This window comes from Triturus cristatus, chromosome 1_2 (genome assembly GCF_964204655.1).
Source record: "Triturus cristatus chromosome 1_2, aTriCri1.1, whole genome shotgun sequence".
Lineage (NCBI taxonomy): Eukaryota > Metazoa > Chordata > Amphibia > Caudata > Salamandridae > Triturus > Triturus cristatus.
The window spans coordinates 539,346,521-539,368,963 of NC_140580.1; the positions used below are offsets into that span (position 1 = coordinate 539,346,521).

The 22,443-nt window shown below is 44.3% G+C and overlaps 1 protein-coding gene across 5 annotated transcripts in view; it reads right to left on the reverse strand.

The window, feature by feature from the left end:
• Positions 1–22,443, reverse strand: part of ZFYVE27 (zinc finger FYVE-type containing 27) — a 291,267-nt gene that overhangs the window by 106,631 nt on the left and 162,193 nt on the right. For 4 of the 5 annotated variants that reach the window (XM_085606351.1, XM_085606358.1, XM_085606360.1 and 1 more), the window contains exons 8-10: positions 22,179–22,250; positions 4,311–4,331; positions 3,720–3,864 (exon numbers count right to left, since the gene is read on the reverse strand). In XM_085606351.1, coding sequence (XP_085462477.1) covers positions 3,720–3,864; positions 4,311–4,331; positions 22,179–22,250 — 238 coding nt within the window. The remainder of the gene's footprint in view (positions 1–3,719; positions 3,865–4,310; positions 4,332–22,178; positions 22,251–22,443) is intronic. The other variant, XM_085606361.1, reaches the window with a different exon arrangement.

Below are 22,443 nucleotides of genomic sequence, written 5' to 3' on the forward strand. Positions count from 1 at the left end.
GGCTGGGAAGAAACCGATCCACAGAGTTATGGAGAAAGGGTAACCAATTTGAATAATACTAGAACAATAAAGGTGATCAATACATTTGAAGAGTTACTTGAAAATTCTGCATTATGAACAAGTGAACACAAAGGACATTTGTTGGGTCTTCTAGTATGGATGTTGATTATCCTAAGATGCCCACAACAGAATAGTTTACTTTCAGGGTTGGAAGTGTGTCACCTCTTGAGCTCAGCGAAACCAAGGCTGGCTTTCAATTTTCAAACTTAAGGCATCAATTATTGTATACCTTTGGGGGATAAAGCTATTCTAGCATTAATTTTCATAACAAATAATTATTTTAATCTGATGAAAAGTACGTACAGATGTATCTTAGTGATATACTGTCTACTGCCATCACACATTGGAAATCAACCTACAAAGATAGTAAAAGATAAACAGGGGTGCACGAGTCAGAAAGTCCAAAAAGTCAGAAGGTTATAAACAAAATATCTTCTTTATTTCAATTGTCAAAGAGTTCCATCTGAAAAAAAGGTCCAGCCAACGTGTTTCATTCCCTCAAGGGGAAGTTCATCAGGGCTGTAACGTGACAAGACAACATATAAATTACATACAAATCATAAGGCACAGGACTTACAACACAAACACATATTTAAAAACGTATTTTTGAAAAAAACAATCAACATAAGACGTAATCACAAGATGGTCAACAAACATTACATCAATATGTGTCATACCATTTTGCAGATAGGTCACGCACCTACACCTAAAGGATATCCATAAATTGTACAAATAGGCAGGTAGAAGAAATATTTAAGAAAACAAACTTCACATTGATATACTTCCATTATATGCATATTCACAAACTTTTATGAAACAAATCACCACCTATAGGTATACCCAACTGATTGATCAGCCAGTCTTCAACCAACCATTACATGGCCACTCAGTGGCCGGTCCCTACAAAAATTCCTCTGTATATAGTCACAGGCAGATTGGTACAAAATAGAAAGAGAGGGCAAATGGACCCCTCTCTTTATATTTTGTACCAATCTGCCTGTGACTATATACAGAGGAATTTTTGTAGGGACCGGCCACTGAGTGGCCATGTAATGGTTGGTTGAAGACTGGCTGATCAATCAGTTGGGTATACCTATACGTGGTGATTTGTTTCATAAAAGTTTGTGAATATGCATATAATGGAAGTATATCAATGTGAAGTTTGTTTTCTTAAATATTTGTTCTACCTGCCTATTTGTACAAATGATGGATATCCTTTAGGTGTAGGTGCGTGACCTATCTGCAAAGTGGTATGACACATATTGATGTAATGTTTGTTGGCCATCTTGGGATTACGTCTTATGTTGATTGTTTTTTTCAAAAATACGTTTTTAAATATGTGTTTTAAATATGTGTTTGTGTTGCAAGTCCTGTGCCTTATGATTTGTATGTAATATATATGTAATTTATATGTTGTCTTGTCACATTACAGCCCTGATGAAGTTCCCCTTAAGGGAATGAAACGCCTTGGCTGGACCTTTTTATCAGATGGAACTCTTTGACAATTGAAATAAAGAAGATATTTTGTTTATAACCTTCTGACTTTTTGGACTTTCTGACTCGTGCACCCCTGTTTATCTTTTATGATTTGTTGATCTGGAACACAGTTACGCTGCTCAACGGCTGGTGTTTGGGGTTGATTGCACGACAATTACTTTGTTTGGAACTGGTGTGAGGTGCAGCAAGAAGGGCCCGCCATTGCTGCAATTAGAATATCTACAAAGATAGTAATTTGCATTTTGAATCGGTTGTCAGCCACAATGAAAGCAATAGCCTTTATGTCAAGTGACCCACTAGAAGGGAGCATGCACTTAAGTTACACGGCAAAAATGACTGAAAAGAAAATCGACCCGTACCATACATCAGCTCTACATCTGTTTTATCAGGCAAGGTCCAGGGGGTGATACTGTGCAAACTACAAAAGACAAAATATACTTCTGCCAAACCCCTGAACCAGTGGGGATGCCTCTGGGGAAAGTATGTAGAGCCTGTTTTCCAGTGTGTGGTTAGCAGCATGTTGTGTGTATTTCTATCTTCAGAAATGCACGGTATTAGCAGCTTCATAGCTAACCACATTACCTCTGAGGATAAAAGAGTATAAAAATATGAGGGAGAAGCAAATGAAGAACATATGGTTTATTTTATTTATTAAAGAAATGAAACAGTTAAGCCACTGAAATGAAAGTGTTGCAGCGAAAATGTACGTGTCTAACTGAAGCATGTATTGGAATGTTGAATAACATGAATATTGGGTTCCAGGAACGTCTTCATGCCTACCTGCACATTCACATGTCCACATCAAGGTATATAACTTGGACTAACGTTATACTTTTATAAATTAACTTGCCATTTTTAAAATTGATGTGTTAAGGCCATTTCCCACACTTACTACACCACTTGCACCTAAATGTATCTGGGTGTTAAATTAGAGGAGCGAAAGTGTAGAAAGGAAATTATAAACATTTGTGAGCACCTATCAAATGAAGGGTTTGTGGGTATTCTCCACATTTGCATTGATGACTTCCAGATGAAACCCCACTTTTCTACGCCTTGGTCACTCTCTCAGTGGCAGAAAAATGGGCACAACTCTCGCAGAATGCATGGAAATGATCTGACGATCCTGATTCAGTAAATGCAGCGACTGAATATTCAAAAAGAACAACTGACGGAAGGAATGCTGAACAACGTCATACATTCACCCCCCAGTACAGAGATTTGGGCCTAAATCCATTGTTTCTTTGCTCACCATGCCATTCCAGTTTGGAACCAGCCGTTATGCAAATAAGTCTTGACCCTGCTCCCCATGGGAACAGTCCAGCCAGAACTGCTAGGCCAGGTCCTCCCTGGACTTTAAACAAGCATCCTGGAACCAGTTTCGGGGTATCACCCCTCATCAGCCAGGCTAGCGTGACTCCAGTGCATGGTGAGCACGGGGCCCCCGTCTGGGCATACTTGCCCCACTCGCTGTGAAAAGTGCAAAAAGAACTATTGATGGACGGAATTGTTGACTGGGGGTGAATGTTTGCATTGTTCAGAATTCCGTCCATCATCAGTTCTTTATGCAACTGAATATTCAAGCAGTGATTCAACTATGTTCATGCATAAGGTGAACTTACTTATGCAAAAGGTGTTGTGAATGAGGCCTATACAAATTTGCACAATGAGTTAGAAAGTTCAGCAAGAACTTGGTTATGGTATTGTACTAATAAAAGAAGTCAATTGTAAACCAGCAGTGTGGATACAAATAGTAGCTCAAAGTTAAAAAAGAAAAGCAAATGAGTAGAGATCCGAATATCATCTTGAAGGTGGAGGTATTGCCATTGCACGTATAAAACACCATCAATTTACAGTGAGCTTAGAGTGCAGCGAGGAAGATGCAGTACTCTCTTTCACAGAAAAGTGTCTGCCATAAAGATTAAAGGTTTGGCTATTTGTGAAAGTGAAACTATCAGCAGGACACAAGACAAAACAATTACTGTAAACACTTGCAACCTCCATGCAGAGAAGTGGCTGTTGGCCATTAGCCATAGGATTCAAACTTGATGAAGTATTATTTTCCACAGTTTTATTTAGTTAATTCAACATATAAATAGAACACTAAACACCATCTTTGAACTTGCTAATTCAAGTGTAAACCATGCAAAAAAGAAAGAACTCACCAATGGTATTCGCTGGGTAGCGTTTCCGTAACTTTTCTGTGAGTTTCGAAACCTTGTTCCTGATCGCCTCATTCTTACTCATCATGAACCCGTTGTCCTGCAGGAGCTCATATTCCACAGCACCCTGGGAAATGTCATCATCCTCCTAACCCAGGAACAAGCAGACAAACATGTAGGATATTGAACCACAAGCAATGAATCCCTAACGCCAAATACCAAAACCACCAGCTTCCTGGATTACTTGGTTTCCAGTGGAGAAAAAAAATGTAACCAGGGGTAACATGTATCCAGGATACGAGTACCAGGCTGGAGTTCAGAACAAGACTTGTAAGCCCACCAAGTTATATGAATAGTGGCGAGACTGGCCAATGAGCTTTCTATGACACAACACAATGGAATGAACAACATGCATGTGACATGGCTGCTTGGCAGCTTCATACTTGACCTGACGACAGTGGTGATGGCAAAGTCAGGAGAATAACAATATTTATAGTTCAGAATTTAGGATGACACAAACACAGCACTGCATGCTTTTAGTCTATTTGTAGCACATACCGTTCACCATCTGCCTTACAAACCCTAACCACTCACCACTATCACCATCAGGTGTTCCTTTACAAGCAGCACAGGAGTAAACAGAGAGAGGGGAGAAAAGGGGCAAAGCAAGTTACAATTCAGGACTTATTCATGGCAATACCTTCTTTTGCACCTTAAATTGCAGCCCGCTTCGTACAGCGCTACGTGATATATAACTTTGATTTCTATAGACTATTTCACCTCTTCGCATATCACTTTTGATGTAGCTTCATGACGCAAGAGAGCATTCTTTCCTCAATTCCCAGTTGCATCCTGCCTCCACCTTTCCGAGTAGATATTCATGTTTGAGTTTGTAACTTTGTTTTAATATCTATCTATACCTCGCGTCCACAAAGTCCCTAACAATAGATAACAATGCCCTGTTTGGCCATAAAAGAGAAATCAACCTTTATCACCCTCACATACTTATCCTTCCCGTTGAATGTTCAATATGACATTTTTTAGCTCTAGCCAACAGAGCTTCAGAACTCGAGCAATTTATGCAGAGAGGGCCATGGAACTCAGTTCCCTCAGAAACTGATTGCAAATTATGCATCACACTCAGCAGCCTTCGGCTGATGGAAATTGGCATATGGAGGCTCGCCATTGCAATAAAACAATAGCATAGCCGCTTGATCATTTCACCGCTGGATCAGTTAAAGAGACAGGTAGAGTGGCAGCTTATTTGTTTTCTTTTATTTGTACTGCAGTTTGCCGACTAGGGAAAACAGAACATTTTCTGTAAAGATAGATTTATGCATTTTCTGGACGTGGAGCTCTCAGAAACACATGGATCATAGTGTAGCAGCTGCAGTGGAACTTCTAAAAATGCAGTGTTGCTAAGCGCTTTGATTCCCAAGCTTACAAAGTGAATATAAGGGAGATGATAAGGGCCTCTGTGGACAAGAGCGCCTTCCAGCTGATCCTCAGGGTCCATCAGTAGTTTCAACCTAGCAGAAGCTATGGCAGTGTTTTGCCAGCAGCCACTCAGGGATGAAGTTGAATGCCAGGATGATACACTGATACGCTGTGCACGATTTGGAAACTGTAGCGATCCTGCTCAAAGAGTGTACAATGTCCTACCAATGAACATTCCCACAAGTTAGTAATACCTTCTCCAGACCAGAATGGCAAATTCATGAGAAGATGCAACTTATAGGGGTTGGCTGGAGTTATGGATTTTTGGACGTAGCAAACTATGACTGGTGCTGCCTTCCGTCCATTGGCCAGAGTTTGCTAGAAACACATTCCCTTTACTGGCAATATAGTGTATTCATGTAAATTTACAAGTTCTGCAACACCAGTCACTTAACTTGTGTCACAAGGACTTGTGTTACTATTCACTCGATGCTAGGACCACACCAATGACCTGGAGAAGTGCTGCTGCTCTACTGTCCATGGAAGACTGGAATTAGGAGAGAGGTGTGCGACAGTTCAGGTAAGGTCTAGCGGAGTGATCCCTGTGTAGAAGACCACTCAAGTGTGCCTTGGAGTTACAAGGCTTTATATCGAAGGGCCTAATCTGAGAAGCGTCTGTAAAGGTCTACATCACTGGAGGGGTGAAGAATCGCCCGTTTCACTTATGGACAATCAATCAATCAGGGGGTTTATAAAGTGCGCTACTCACCCGTGAGGGTCTCAAGGTGCTGGTGGGGGGGGGAGGGAGCAGCTCCGAATCAGTTGAAGAGCCAGTTCTTGAGGTCCTTCCTTAATGTGTGTAGGGTCGGGAGCGTCTGAACCTGCACTGCCCCTTGCTTTAATGAATTTGAGGGACCCTGTATAATTCTCACACCTAGCCTGAAGGGGACACAGAAATGCCCTTGAAATGTAGGTCTTTGGGATTCGCCCTGTTGACTGATGCCAGTCCCTCCGAGTCCAGATCTGTTTATATTACCAGTACACTAAGTAGAACTCTGGAGATTGCGCTGCTTAAAGGTATGATTTGATCATTTACGTAGTACACTTCTACCCCTGTGGGTTTCCTAGGGACTAAAATGAAAAACAAAGGGTCTCACAAGTACTCTGCTCTTAATTGGTAACCAATGAAGCCTCATGACGTAGCAAGACGCACTCTCAATAAACAACCGAGTCTTGCAGTGTTGTAGACAACTTAATCAGCATTCCCTCAAATTCCCAATGGGAGCAGTGGGCATCTGCCATTACTCTCGCTACTTAATAGACATGGGCCACTAAAGTATGGTACCCAAGAGTGCCAGTCCTTGTGCAGAAACAGTAGTCTCCTAGTTGGAGCTCATCAGTGGAGAACACGTGGTGCTATAACTGCCTCCCTGTTCACTGTGTCTAGTGCCCTCATTAACCGACCATCGGATATCCCGCAGCCAGGCGGACTACAGGGCATACTGCAATTTGTCTATTCGCAGGCAGACGCAAAAGCCCTGCCTAAAGAATTTTGCATGTCACAATTTGCGACCTCTTTTGACTTGCTGCAAATGACGGGATGGAGACCTGCAAGGGCAAGCAGAACTTCATTCACGCATTTGCATTCCTAAACTGGCACCATTATTTTGAAGCAGCCCACGTCCATTAAAGGGACATGCGTTGCTTTTAAAAACATGTTTACAGTTTAGGAAGGTAGTTGGAGAGAACGCAGGCTTTCACGCACCTTCATATTGCAATTCGGAGAGGGTGACAAACGTTTTACCATCTGAAAAGACTTTTCCGACTTGTAGAAGGGCTTTTGTACACTGTAAAGCTGCCTTTTTTGGTCGCAAACCCTGTGATGTTTCTGAACAGGTGGCTTTGCTATGGCACAGTACCTTTGTACATCAGGCAATAAGCACTGGGAGATCCATTTAAGTAGGCCTGGAGGCAGCTTTAAGTGATGCCAGACCTAGGAGGCAAATAAGAAAAATATATACAGAGATGGGCACAAGGTCAGCTTGCTTAAATCACTGCATGATTGAAGTGGTATGCACATTTTGAATCAGCCCCAAGAGGACTTCTTATGCACCTGTAGTCATTTCTCTGGTGTGCAAGTCAGCAATTGTAATTGACGAAACACTGCAGGGAGATGAGATGCGACCTCCAAAGCTTCTCTTTAGCATGTATCATAATCGTGGAGTTTTCTGTTCATATCTATGGTTAGTTTGCTAAAAATAGAACAGTCACTGACTTTACTGCTCTTCTTGTGGTAACGTAGGTCCCTTGCAGTCAACACACCAGTTGTACAAGTCCACTGGTCTTGAGAGTCTGGGCACCCGGGGAGTGCTGAACAGAAACTCAGCCAGACACAAAGGAAGTACGTTTTGGATTTTCCGAATGTTCCGTGGAGTTCCCTTTTAATGTGCCCTGTTGCCACTCTTGGTATCGTCCTCACTGACGCGCGTGTGCGGGACAGACTTTTAGTTTCTGTTTTGTTGAGGACCCATGTACTTGTAACATCACACCTACCCGACTGTTTTGGCTACTAGATGCAGTTTAATCCCTGGCGTGCTTCTTATATATTCAAATAAAAACAATAAAAAAGGAATATCAGTATAATGTTTTCATTTGTAGGCCATATTTGCATTGCATACTTTCATGCTCAATTTCTCTCCAAGATGGCTGCCAGCTGGTTAACTGTGCCGAGGAGTAACCTAATCAAATTACAGTCTTCATTTCCGCTCAAGGTTTAACAGTTTCTCAGGGGTCAAAATGAGCATTTCCTAATGTTGCACTGACGCTGTTCTCCTTACTGGCGTTCCAGATAGTCAGTTAACCCACGCCTGTCCACACGCTTTGATTGGACATGTGCATGTATAAACCCATGTGTGTTATGCTTGAATGCAAGGCTGCTTGCTATTGTGTTGCAGATGTACATGCGCTCAAGCATACACTGGCGCTTGGGTGTCTGAATATATGGTTGGTGAGCGGGTGTCTACACACATGGATGCATCATTCTTAATCCAAACAATACGGCTACCTTTCCCCAAAGATTTCCCTCGTTTAATGCACAGTTTATCATGTTTAATCATCGGGTACCCTGTTTTGAAACCCACATTTGGAAGAAGAGACCAATAACTCACGATAACCTATGAAATAAGAATACCACTTTCACAAAAAGTACACGTGAACCCAAAGGAAAGGTTGACTCAAGGCAGGACCACATATTCACAGTACTTGTTTATGCAAGGTACATTCTCGATCAACGATTTTATTTTTGATTAAAAAATATACAGAATCACAAAGTTTGCTTGACTGACAAAATTTTAAATAGAAAATCATAAAAACCATCACAAGGCATGGAAGGAGAAGGCCTGGATATGTCCACAGGATTATGTTTATTAAGGCTCTGCAAAGGCCCTGATGCGCTACACTCTACTCACAGTCCGCAATGGGGCTACTATCCCTTTTTCACTAGGTTGTCAAACAGGGTTCGATTAGTTGTATTAAGCGCATTCACAGACACTTCGAGTGTTTAATAATAAATCAGAGCTTTACCTGTTAGGATCAGAGCTTGCACCCTACAAGGGTCTGCGACTATCTATCAGCCTTGAGAGGCCGTGCTCTGTGGTGCAGGTCTCTATGCATTGCTTCCAGCACAAGGGGTACGCTGCTTACTTCCCCTACTTCACTCTCACGTGTATGCTCAAAAGGGGGCGGGGAGGAGTTCAGGTGCTGCCCCCCCCTGCCCAACGGACATGTAAATGTAATTTTCTGATTCCCAGAATGTCCAGTCTTGTCCAGTTTCCTGCCATTGCTGTAGATCAAGCCATCGTGGTCTCTCAGCACTGGAATCTAGAGAAATCAGAGGAAACAAATGTGCCTCTTTTCCCCCAGAGCCCTCCCCACATCTCCTGTGATGCGAGAGGCGCCTCCTCCCTGTAACTAAAGACAGTCGCTTCAGACAACACCCTCTCCCTGACACCACAGCCATCCCATGATATCAGATGATAACCTCTTCCTGATAGCACAGACACGTCTCTTTGAGAAAGAAAGACCACTCACTGATAAGAAGCAAGTTACTTACCTGTAACAACGGTTCTGCAGCTTCAGACTCTCCTAGTTGCACAAGCTACCCATTACTAAGACATCTGGGGCTGGAAATCTTCTCTGAAAATAACAAAATGTTTTCTTTGGGTGGCAATCAATTGACTTGGACGTCGGACATATGCCTTAAGAGCCAAAAAGGTTGAGAAAAGGCCTGAAAAGGGCATGTGCTGCAAGAGCAATAGCTACCCATATAAAAACAAGCAAGCATTGGCAAAGTCAAGAGGCCCAGCTTTCTTACATATGAAAGTGCTCCCTCATTGATTGCCAATTTTGTACGTGTTTTTGTTGAGTAGTCACTACAAGGGTGAATCAATAGTTGGAAGAACAGATGCATGAGTGCGTGCATGTATGTCTAAATTAGTACATACATGGATGGATGAATGAATAGGATAAAGCTGCACCGACAAAAAAGTGTATGGATGGTGGAGAGGAGTGTATGGATTAAAAGCTGCATTGATGGATGAACGAATGAGTGAGTGGATGTGCATATGCATCCATTCGTTTGTTTGCCCATCCATATACTTCCTCGTCCATAGACTGAATGTTTCACATTCTCACCACTCCACACAAACTTGCCCATCAATGAAAAAGCACATCCACTATTAAGAAAAAAAGCCATACTATTGAATTTGCCAATGTTTGTTTGTACAATAGAGAGAGCTAATGGCAAGGAAGAGCTGCAGTCCGCATCACGCCAGAGGTGGGCCTTAAACGATGTGCTTCAGTCTCTTGAGGGATTACTGCCATGGTGAGCAGTTCTCGAGGATGGGGCTGGTGCAACAGATCTAAGCAAATACCGTGCGTAGTACATAGGAGACTGCACACACTTCAGAGATACTGCAAATCTACAATATCCCATACCCACATTTGTAGGATTTTTTTGCGATTACTTCTCAATTGTTGCTTGAGTGATTGTACATTTGCTGTGTTTTCTGATTTGATTCCTTTATTTATATATTTTTTACACGTTGATTTATGGTTTTGTTTTCATCCGGCCAACGAAAATATAATTTACCGACGTAAAACTGCAATATTGGTTAAATAATCTAATTTTCACAAACGGAGAAAAAATAATCCCCTTCCTACTGTTTCTGTTCTCTGCGGTCTGGGGCCGTTCACTTTGTTTCTGCAGAGGAACTGTCAAGGATTTGAGAGTTTTGGCCCTAACAGGTAATACCACACCAGAGACCGATATTTCACCACAGTGTTTAATATTTAACGAGCTGAGGCAAAATACAATTAGGCCAAGCCCGTTAGCTCAAGCAAATGTTAATTTAGACGTTACACTCAATTAAAGCAGATATTTGCCTGTGCCAAAGCACACTGGAAAATATGACAGGATACCTATGGAGAGAAAGCATAACTCAAAACTGCACGTGCTGGCTGCGCGGCCACAATTATACGACAACCCAGGCTCATTACTTACCCTGGGTTGTAATATTCAGAATTATGTATTTCGGAGCCACAAACCACGTACACTGCTGTTCCCACAGTTTTAAATCTCAAAAGGAAACTGATAACAGAGTTCTGTGTCGAGGCAAATCCCTCTAGTCACTGTGCATCATACCTCTAGTTCACATAAACAGGTAGAAATAGGTTTCAAAAAATGCGTTATATATATATATATATATATCTCACCGCAACTCGCCCACAATCCGTATGCTTTCTGGAAAGACGAGGCAAACCCAAATTCTGTGATTATGAAGATTTATTTCGTGCCCAGCACCGCCGCCATTACGCGTTTCAGCTCCACAAGAGCCTTGATCACATGATACACCACATGATTGACATTACACCTTTTAAAGAGACAATACACGGGAAGGGGACGGCGTACTCTGCCACGTCACAGTCATAGACATAGAGAACATCTTTGCCTAATGCATCGTGATTCCCTTAATAACTGTACAAATTCAAGTTTGTAATTTTGAAAATACAGTTTTTGTAGTATAGACATAGTGCTACATGTGCAAAATACTACTATGTGCAAAAAAGTGCAAGTGTTATGGTCTGAATACCAAACGAAATTCATGGTCAAATGAGATATGAATAAATAAATAAATATATAAATATATTCATAAAAAATTCACATATGGTTAAAAAATAGGATTAAAAAACAGGGTTTAAAAAAAATATATATATATATATATATATATATATATATATATAACAACAACAAATATTTTTTTTCTTCACTGAGGGACGCTATAGTTAGAAATTAGCATTAAAAAAACCTTAGATATTCACGGAAATAAACAAAGGTTACCAGGACGTTATAGTTAGGCTGGCATTTCACTCGTACAAAACCAGAGAAATGTGGCCATTATAGTTAGCTGAGCTAACTAACTTGCGCCCTCACAATGCACTGCTTGTAACCTCAGATACTACATCACTCATGACACGGTAAGTGACATCAAGGATGACATCTCAACTGACATCACTGATGACCCCATCCCCCGGGCCCGGCCAAGTTTTTAATATTTTCTTTTGTGTAAGGGAGGGGGGCTGGATTGCACCCCCCCAAGCCATTTTCGGCTCAGGGACCCCATCTCCCAAGGCCAGGCCTCATCCTTTATTTAAAAAGAAAAAAATGGGTAGGGGGGCTGCACGGCCCCCTACCCGAGCTGATATTGCCCCGGAGACCCCATCCTCCAGGGCATGGCCAGGTCGTTGAGGTTCGCGGGGGGAGCCTCAAGCCCCCCACGGTCCCTGCCGGCTCCAAGCCTCCTGCGGGAGCCATCACTGCTACTTGGCAGAGGGAGTTACAAACGTGCAGCTCCCTCTGCCCAAAAGTAATTCTGCTTCGCTTCATGGAAGAGAGAGCATTTTTAATGCTCTTGCTTCCATGAAACGAAGCAGAATTTGCTATAGCTTGGCGGGAGCAGTGCTTCCCCCAAGCCACAGCAAACTGCAGTGTCCCAGGGGTGCCCCCCACCCCAAGACATTGCTGGAGCCTGCCCTGCGGGGTGGTCATCCCCAGAGCCATGGCTATGGAAGGCTTCTGGAGCAGGGCCACGCGGCTCCCTTTCCATCTACAATGTAGCCCCGGGGAGATGGTGGTCCCCGGGGTGGGGGGGGGCTGCAACGGACCCCCGCATTTACCTAATTTGGGCCCTGGGGAGGTGGCGGTCCCCAGAGCTTCATGGGGGGGCATGAGCCCCCATGCATTCATTTTAAAAACAAAGCCCCAGGGAGGTGGTGGCCCCTTGGGCTGCGGGGTCCCACGCAAGCCCCTGCATCTATTTAATTATTGCCCTCTGGTTCTGGCCCACCCAGGGGCCTAAAGAAAACAAAGCCTGGGAGCCCGCACTTCGTTTTTCAAATTTTCGGCTGGATTCGCAGATCCAAAGTGAATCCCGCTGAAATATTTGCTTGAAAATTATTTGGACCTGGGGGTCCATGTGGAACCCCCTGAGCAGGCCTAGCGGGTCAGGGTGTTTCTACCATGCCCCCTTTTCTTAATTTTTAAACATTTTGGACCTTTTTCTTGTGACTCAGTTCAACCGAGTCACAAAATGGCTGCCAACACTTCCTGGTTTGAGGTGTTGGCAGCCAATCAGATCGCAGGCTTGAGATCGGGAGGATTCGCGGATCCTCGGCGGTCATATTTGTATATCTGAGAAATCTTCAAACCTCTCAGGAACTGCTGAACGGATTTACAATATTTAACAAAATGAGTGCACTCTAGACCAAGAGCTACCTTTCTGCCACATTTGGTGTCATTCCGTTCAGAAGTTCACGATGTAGTAGCGTCAAGTTTCCTATAGAAATTAACATGGAAAAAAAGCATTTTCGGACACAACCTTTTTCTCAGCTCCCACTTGATGAATCACTCCAAAATATTCAACACAGCAGCTAAAGTTAGTGGGCCATTAGTTTTGAAAAATTTGCCAAGATTCGTCAAACGGCGCAAAGAACTTTGCAAAAGAATAGAAAAAAGGTCCCAAGTATATCTACCTACTGGCGACTGGCAGTAGGTGATATATATATACCCGCGTCCGACTGTGGTTGTTTGATGGACATGCCCCACCGAGCTGAAAATATGTATGTATGTGTGTGTATGTAAGGGGGACTTACAGAACACTTATCTATTTTTGTTGACTTTTTCCTCTTTCCTTTTGTAAAAGATTTACCAGCATACATCAAAGACTCGCGAGATTTTCTGAACCAAATTGAAAAACAATCATGGGACCCCGAGTATAAATTAATTGTCCTGGACATCACAAGTCTTTATACCCGGATAAATTAGGAGCATGGTCTTGAAGCGGTGGCACATTTTTTGAACAAAAAATCTTTGAAGTTTGCAGAACATAACAAAATGATTTTACAATTCACGGAATTTTGTTTGACAAATAACATTTTTGTATATGGTGAGGATTATTACCGACAGATCTCCGGTACTGCGATGGGCACCTGCTTTGCCCCCAGCTATGCGAACTTGTTCGTAGGCTGGTGGGAGGAGCAGGTGTCCAGAGCACAGGGGAGCATCGACATGAGTAGGGTGGTCTCCTGGTACCGCTATATTGACGATCTGTGTATTGTCTGGAAGGGTTCAATGGAATCAGCCAATGAGCTCATTGCTAGTCTGAATGATAACATGGTCAATCTAGAGTTTAGCGGCGAGGTTAGCTCCTATACGGTAAACTTCTTAGATTTAAAAATAAGCATAATAGACAACAAGCCTAATGGGTCACTATACCGTAAACCCACAGCCGGTAATTCATTATTACATGCGGCTAGCAACCATCCATCGAGGTTGGTTAGAAGTATCCCCTATGGGGAATTCTTAAGGTTAAAACGTAACAGCACAAGGAATTCGGATTTTGAATTAGATAGAATAAGATAAAGACAGGAGATAATAAGTTCAGGATGATAACAACTTTTTCCAACGAAGCCAATGATTTAAGAAAAATCATGAAGAAGAACTGGCACATACTAAAAACAGACAATGTGATAGGCTCAGATATTCCATCTGCCCCTTTGATAACATATAGGAAGGTCAGATCACTGAAGGATAATCTAGTACAAAGCCATTTCCACACTAGATCAAGTACAAGCGGGACCCTAAGGGAGCTTGGGGGCTTCTATCCATGTGGCAGATGTAAGGCCTGCACAGGGAGTAGAAGAATATTGACATATGAGGTTACAGGCCTGAAGATACCTAGAACCATAAAGAAATTCATCACATGTAATACTACTTATGTAGTATACTGCTTAGAATGTCCTTGCGGACTGAAATATATTGGCAGCACCATTCGTCCCATAAAGATACGGGTATTAGAACATATGAGGGCGATAGCCAAAAAAGATGAGACTTATCCCGTCGCAAGGCACTATGCAGAGAAACATGACAGTAACAGGGATCTGTTACGATATTATGGTCTAGATATGATTCCCGCTAGCATTAGAGGTGGAGATAGGATCAGAAAGTTGCGTAGACTTGAATCCAGATATATTATCGACCTAGAGACCAAGACCCCTAAGGGAATGAATATAGGGGAAGAGTTAGCTGTACACCTGGGCGATTAAAATCTGTAATTAATATATTATCATGAATTTTAAGGTTCTCCATGTGGATTCTGAAAGATTTATACATATATGTTAACTTTGTAAACATGCCATGTGATTTATCGATTTAATGGTCTTTGATGCATGCAATCAAACAAGTATAGAATGGACTTAGCCGATAAACGGCTTGACTGAAGATCACAGGTACGCCATGATTGTGGCTTTCTGGGTGGTGCTTGCGTGCTGATGCCGATACACGGCTTGATATTGTTTCAGTTAGCACAACCTTGTTTAAATCATGAGTGTCTAGATTTCATTTTACAATAAGATAAATGAAATCACTGAATGTATTACATTTTATTTAAATCAGAAGGCTGATTTAGCATTAGACATTTGGATTTAGCCACTTTATGCATGTTCCAAGATGGCGCCTGTGATAGAACAGGGAAAGTATGGTCCTATGTTGTTTTCGAATTTGCTTTGACTTGCATCATGTGACCGGATGTTGATGATTTTAAAATGCCGATGTTTGGCGCGCAACTTTGTAACATTGGAAAAAGGCAGTAGCCGAAACGCGTCATGTTAATCGTTGGCTGCATGAATTAAAACTTGGACAAAGATAAAGACGCCTGTGAGTGCTCTTCCAGATCGAGATAAGGAGAAGAAATGAGCGCGCGTATATATATATATATATAAAAATCACAGAAAAAAACAATGGATACAGGGACTTTATAGTTAGGCTCAGATTTCACTCTTACAAAATCATTGAAATGCAGCATTTAGAGTTATATCAAGTAACTATAACTTGGACCCCAAGGTAACCATAACTCGCACCCCTGCCAAGCACAGTATTCTCATCAATAGTTTTACAGCAAACGTTACAGTGATATTAATAAGGAGGTCATAGAAGATGTAATAACTGATTAAATATGTGGAAAAATTTGCAGTGCATTGCAAGGGTGCGAGTTATAGTTAACTTAGAGCACAAGTTATAGTTACTTGAGATAATTTCAATGGGTTGTATGAGTGAATCCTGAGCATAACTATAACGTCCCTGTAACCTTTGTTTTTTTAGTGAATTTCTATGTTTGTTTAACGCTATTTTCTAATTATAATGTCCCTGCAACCTGGGTGTGTGTGGGAGTGTAAGTGGGGGTGTGGTGGGGGTGCGAGTGTGTGTGTGACTGCCTTTGTGGGCCTGTGAGTGGATGTGGGAGTGGCTGTGCAGGTGTGTGAGTGGATGTGTGGGTGTGTGAGTGGTTTTGTGGGTCTTTGAGTGGGTGTGTGAGTGGTTGTATGGGTGTGTGAGTGGTTGTATGGGTTTGTGAGTGGCTGTGTGAATGAGTTTATCCATGAAAGCTGGTTGGGTCTGTGCGTGAGTGGTTTTGAGGGCCTGTGAGTGGGTATGTGAGTTGCTGTATGGGTGTGTAAGTAGGTGTTTGAATGGTTATGTGTGTGTGTGTGTGTGTGTGAAAGCAGTGTGGGTCTGTGGATGGGTGTGCGAGTGGTTGTGTGGGTGCGTGACAGCTGTGTTGGTCTGTGAGTGGGTGTGGGAGTCATTTTGAGGGTCTGTGAGTGGGTGTGTGAGTGCCTGCAGATCTTCCTTATATGCCCCAGTACTTCACATCTACCTAGCAAAAGGGACCCAGACCCAAGTCAAAATGCCTGCCAAATAACAAAAAATATTTTCCTGATGTTACATTGGATTCAGGTCTGTAGATGATGCCTCATATTCAAACTGCAATACAAGTTGAGGGTACTACTTAAAACTGCCCAGGCACCAATGAGCTGTGAGTATGATCGATATTCTCAGGAGAGGACTAGCATTTTAGATACACCTGACTAATGCAATGCCTTGTTTGCACGTTTGCTTAGGAAATTACTTAACAAATTCCAGAAATCTTTGCTGCTTAAACAGTGGAAACATTTGCTAAGTAGTGTCACATCTCTTCCACTTACTACTGATTGCCTTGGTTGCCATTCTTACAACAGCATTTATTAGAAGAATCACTTTGGCGCATATAGAAATGTAGGCCTCAGTCCCACATTTCTTAAAGGACCTGTTTGTGTCTACATACCAAGTATGGGACGTAAATATGCTTCTACAGTCAGTGATGAGCTATATGATCCACAGGGCCATTGGGGGTTTAGTAGGGAGGGAGAAAAGTAGTTTTGTGCAATGGTGGTGAAAAACTCTGGAATGAACTACCCAGGGAACTGATATCTGACCACAACTTGATATCCTTCAGAAAACAGTTTTATTCCCTTTGATCTTAAACTAGAAAGTACCTTTTTTCAGGATCCTGGCCGATGTCATGGCCACAAGAAAAGCTGTTTTGATGGTGAGCAGCCTGAGGGGACAACTGTGTAAAGGCGGCTCAAAGGGAGCACACATCAGAAATGTGAGAACCAAATTAAGGTCAGAGTGAGGCATAATTAAAGGGTAAAGTGGGAACATATGTACAAGACCTTTTAGAAATCTATTCACAATTGGAGATTTAAATAAGGAAGGTTGGTCAGGCAGGTGCAAGAAGGCAGACAAAGCAAAAAGATACCCTTTCAGAGTGCCCAGCCATGTGCCGTGCTGGGCAAGGGTCAAAATAAAAAGTAAAGTATCAGAAGGGAGGCGGAAAGAGGGTCAATAGACTTTTCTGTACAATACAATACAAACTTTTTCCATCAGCAAGCGTATACCGACTTGGTGGAGGAACGCCTGGCTGCCAGAATAACATTACAGACTTCGGGAGGAATGTTGAAAGCCATCAACTGCCACTACTCAATTTCCAGGCAAGAAGGCAAAGAGAGGACAGGTTCAGGTGAAGGATCCTCTCTTGCTGCCGAGACAGAAGATCCTTCCAAGGGGCAGTCTGATCGGAGGATCGATGCTCATACGGAGATGCTCGGGATATCAGACTCTCTGTGCCCATTCCGGAGCCATAGTAGCGATTTGGGCACAGTCGTTCCTGATCTTCTTGAAACTCTAGGCAAGAGTGGTATGGGTAGAAAGGCGTACCGGAGGCCTGAGCTCCACTCAACATGAAAAGCGTCTCAGAGTGAGAGCCGCTTTGGAAACTCCAGTGCGAAAAACAGCTGACATTGCATGCTCTCTGCAGAGGCGAACCAATCTAACAAAGGCTCTCCCCACTGTTGATAGAGACCTTGCGTCATCTTCGGGTGGAGACGCCATTTGTGATCCACTCTGCATCGATGGCTGAGTTCGTCCACCCTGGCATTCAGTTAAACCACCAGCGAAATGCCTTGCTGTTCCAGCCATGCCCAGAGGTGCAAGGCCTCTTGACATAGGGTCCATACCCCCTCCCCGCCCTGTTTGTTGCAGTACCGCATGGTGGTGGTGGTGTTGTTCGTGAACACTTATACCTGCCTTCCTTTGAGGCAGGATAGAAGGCCTTTCAGTACCAATCAGATCGCTCAGAGCTCCAACAGGTTGATATGGAGTCCGGATTCTGCCAGATTCTGCCAGAGACCAGAGTCCACTGATCTCCACCTCTCCCAGGTGGCTGCCCTGTCTCTGTGAGATCTGGTTGGGGTTTGTTAGTCACCACTGCAGGTCCTTTGCAGTTCCTTACGAGATCTGAAACATGTCTGAGAGATTCCCCTGATGCTGTGCCCACTGGAACTTCAGGTCCCACTGCAGAGCCCGCATATGCCATCTGGCATGTGAGACCAGCAGGATGCAGGAGGCCCGGCAACCCCATTCAGTCTCACCAAAATCCAGGATAGAGGCTGAAACCCTGATATCAAAGACTGAATATCCTGGACTCTCCGCTTGGGAGGATAAGCCTGAAACTGCACTGTGTCAAGAACAGCTACGATGAAAGGCAGCATCTGTGAGGGAGTCAGGTGTAACTTCGGCATGTTAATAGTGAAACCCAATGAATGTAGGAGGTCTGCCATAGTCTGGAGGTGGGAGATAAAAGCCTGGGGTGAGCCTGCCTTCAGCAACCAGTCATCAAGCTAGGGTAAAACTGGCATCCCTGATCTGCGCAGATGAACTGCGACCAACAGCATCACCTTGGTGACACCTGAGGGCCGTTGGTAAGGCCAAAAGGAAGCACAGTGAACTGAAAATGCTCATGGCTTACCATAAACGGCAGAAAGTGCCGGTGGGCTGGCAGGAAGGGAATGTGGAAATAGGCGTCCTGCAAGTCCAACGCTACCATCCAGTTTCCTGGGTCCAGAGCAGACAAGACTTGAGCCAATGTGAGCATCTTGAATTTCTCCTTTTTGAGGAAGTAGATGAGGGCTCAGAGATCTAGGAGAGGACGAAGGCCCTTGTCATCTTTAGGAACCAGAAAGTTGCTGGAATAGCAACCACAGCATACTTCTGGCACCGGAACCCTCTCTATTGCTCCCATGGCCAACAGAGCCATGACTTCCTCCTGGAACAAAGACTGATGACCCTCCGTCAGCCGGTCGTAAGAAGGCGGCATGTAGGTAGGGGCAGTGTTGGAGGGGAGGGAGTAGCGCCTTCAGACTATCTGCAGAACCCACCTGTTCGATGTAATGGACTGCCAGTGGTGGAGGTAATGGCGGATCATGCCACCAACTGGACTCTCAAGATCTAAAAGGGCGAGACTAAGAGGGGTTGGAGTTTGGGGGCTGCGGAGGAGGGGGTGCTCGAATGGAGTCTGGACCATACCGCTGGCTAACCGACCCACGAGGCTGGTTGGAACTGCGCTCTTGTCCACGCAGAAGCTGGGAAGATTGTGCGGCTCAGTGGGTAGGATAGGGTTGGTGCGATTGAAAACCTCTTTCATGGCCACGAAAGGAGCAAAAGGCAGACTGGGGATGTGGGCCAGCCCAGAGGCCCAAGGACTTGGCTGTAGCCCGCGAGTCCTTAAAGTGGTCCAATAGTAGTCTGCCTTGTCTCCAAAAAGACAGGTGTCATCGAAGGACATGTCCATAAGAAAAGCATTGACTGCCCCCGAAAAGCCAGTTGTTCTCAGCCAGGCGAAGCAGTGTCACCATTGACGAAACAGCTCTGCCTCACGAATCGGTTGCGTCGAAGCCACAGCGTATAGTTAACTTCACTGAGCCTCTCCTATCTGTAACCGCATGAGGGAGAATGGCCTGGGCCTCCTTCGGGACCTGTGGCAGCACTTGTGCAACCGTTTCCCACAGCGTGTGCGAACAGTGGCCCAATAAGCATGGAGTGTACACTGATTTCAATGCAAGGCTGGCAGAAGAAAACATTTTCTTACCCAAGCTATCCAGTCTCTTGGATTACCTGCCCGGGGGAGCGGCAGGGAACGTGCCATATGAAGTGGAGGCTCTCTGGGGTAGGGTGATGGGTGAGAAAATTTGGGTCCCCTGGAGCAGGCGGTGGTGTCAGGAAATCGTCTTATTCACAGGGGCCCCTGTGCTGGGTTTGGACCAGGTCCCTTGAAGGACGTCTGTGAGGGCTTCGTTGAATGGGAGTAGGGTTTCAGAAGAGGAGACTCCTGGTTGCAGCACCCCCATCAAGAGGTTAGTCTTGACTGCCACCGAGGGCAACTGAAGGTCAAGGATCTCAGCCGCCATCCGCACCACCAGTACATAAGTATCTCCCTCCTCTGTAGCCATGGTAGGGGAGAAAGAATGCCTGTATCTGGAGAAGTATCCAGTCCACTGGCATTACCTAGTTCCTCACACTAGCCGAGGTCTTGTTCATACTGGTAGTCTACAGGGTCCAGTGACCCCTCCCATTCTTCCCAAAGACCTAGCTTTTCAGAATAGGGCTCAGGCTCCTACCTAAGATGCCAGTCCTGACAAGACCCCGCATCAGCCGATACGACTCCAGTTCAGTGTCGTCGGGTAGCTATCAGAATTGGGCTGGCACCACCGGTCGTGCAGGGAACGTCACAGTGGCACAACCGGCGTCGGTCCGGATCCATGACGGAATCCATGGGGACTCATCGGAACTGGGTCTGGAGCCGCCGGCCTGGAACCAGATGGGGCCCTCTCTGATCCTGCGAGGCCCGTAGGCTCAGCAGAGAGGTCGGGCCGCTAAAAAATTAGGCGCATGACCTCAAAATTCCTTGATAAGAGCATGGGGTCACTATGGCTCCCGGAAGAGAAGGGAGGCGCAGAGTCAGCCCAGGCGCAGGCTCGGAGGAACCAGGCCTCAAACGCTGATGTTCCTTCATAGCACAGGCCAACGAATAAGGAGAAGTCAAAGCACAATTCAGCTTCTTCTGTTTTTGTATGACTCTTTCTTGAGTGTCCCGATGATCTGAAATGGGACGAAAAGGAATTCAGACTCCTGGAACTGTCCTGAGACCTTCCTCTTGAGTGGGACTGTGACTTCCACGGAGTCGTCGTCGCGCTCCAAGCACCACAAACGCATGAGGTGCGGGTCCGCCACCAACATGGCGTAGTGACAGGTGCCACAGGGTTTAAAACCTGTATTCCTCAATGACATTACTCGACACACCAGGAGGAAACCTAAAAAATAAAAAAAATGACAACATTTTGCTAAAATCCTGCTCAAAAACGAAAAAGGGGTGGCTCTCTTCTCGGATCTACGCTGGCTGTTGTGAAAAGAAAAGAACGGACATCAGCGCACCGAGGTGGCGCCTATATAGGTGACACGGACGTCACTTCTGGCATGGATGATGTCACGCGGAGCTGACCGATGCCACCTAGCAGCGCACAGGGATATAGCTCACGAAAAATCTTCCAGATTGAGTCTAATGCCTAGGGAATTCAAAGGTAAGGAATCTGAGGCTATCTGGTGAGACTAATAGGGGCCACCCAATCCATTGTTACAGCTTTGGGGGCCAGAAATAATCCGAATTGTCAAATATGTAGGAGTGTAATGGTTAGTAGCTGTGTTGGTGCGGTCATTGGCAGTACTAACTAGGGCACTGGGTGGTGCAAGCTGTAGTGGTCTCCTGAATAGGGCCCTAGCACTTATGTTTTTTACAAATTAAGCATAACCCGAGATAGGGCCAGATTTGCATTGGGGTGCAAATTTGCCCTGCTCCACCCACTGCAGATGACAGATGGAAACTCTTGCTTGCAAGGCATTCCCCTTAGTGTGAGTCTCGACCTGTCACTGTCACTTAATTCCATAAATGATGGTACATTCCCATTAGAAAAAGGCACACTTCCCGCTGAGCCGAATGTAACACACATTTCTGTAATGAAGCCAGAGAGAGGATTTACATGCTCGTCCGAGATGACAAGATTAACGATACAAAATACAAACAGCTAAGGCCATTTGAACCGCTGAAACCACAATTCATAGATACTCTCTGTTGTCCGTGCAAAAGCCTTGCATACTTGCAAAATATTTTCTGAAAATTAATAGGAAAGAAAGTTTTGGTCTGCAAGTTACTGAATTCATCTCACGCCCAGCTGAGTTCACAATAATGTTTGGCCCACCTCAATAGCATCCTTAAACTCCTCATCTGGCTCAGCCTCTTCCGCTTCTTCCACACTTCCTGGGGAAAGGTCCTGTGAGCAGGAGCACACAAATGACAGAATCAATATGTTAGTCACCTGTACAGAGCTTTTAATCACAATCTCGAGATTTTTCAAATCCAGGGAGTTTAGTTTCTCTACAAAAAACGTTTCCAAGTGACGCTGAGAAAACCTGCCCACATTTATTGAGTAGGCCAATGTTTTATGACGATGATTTGCATGTGAG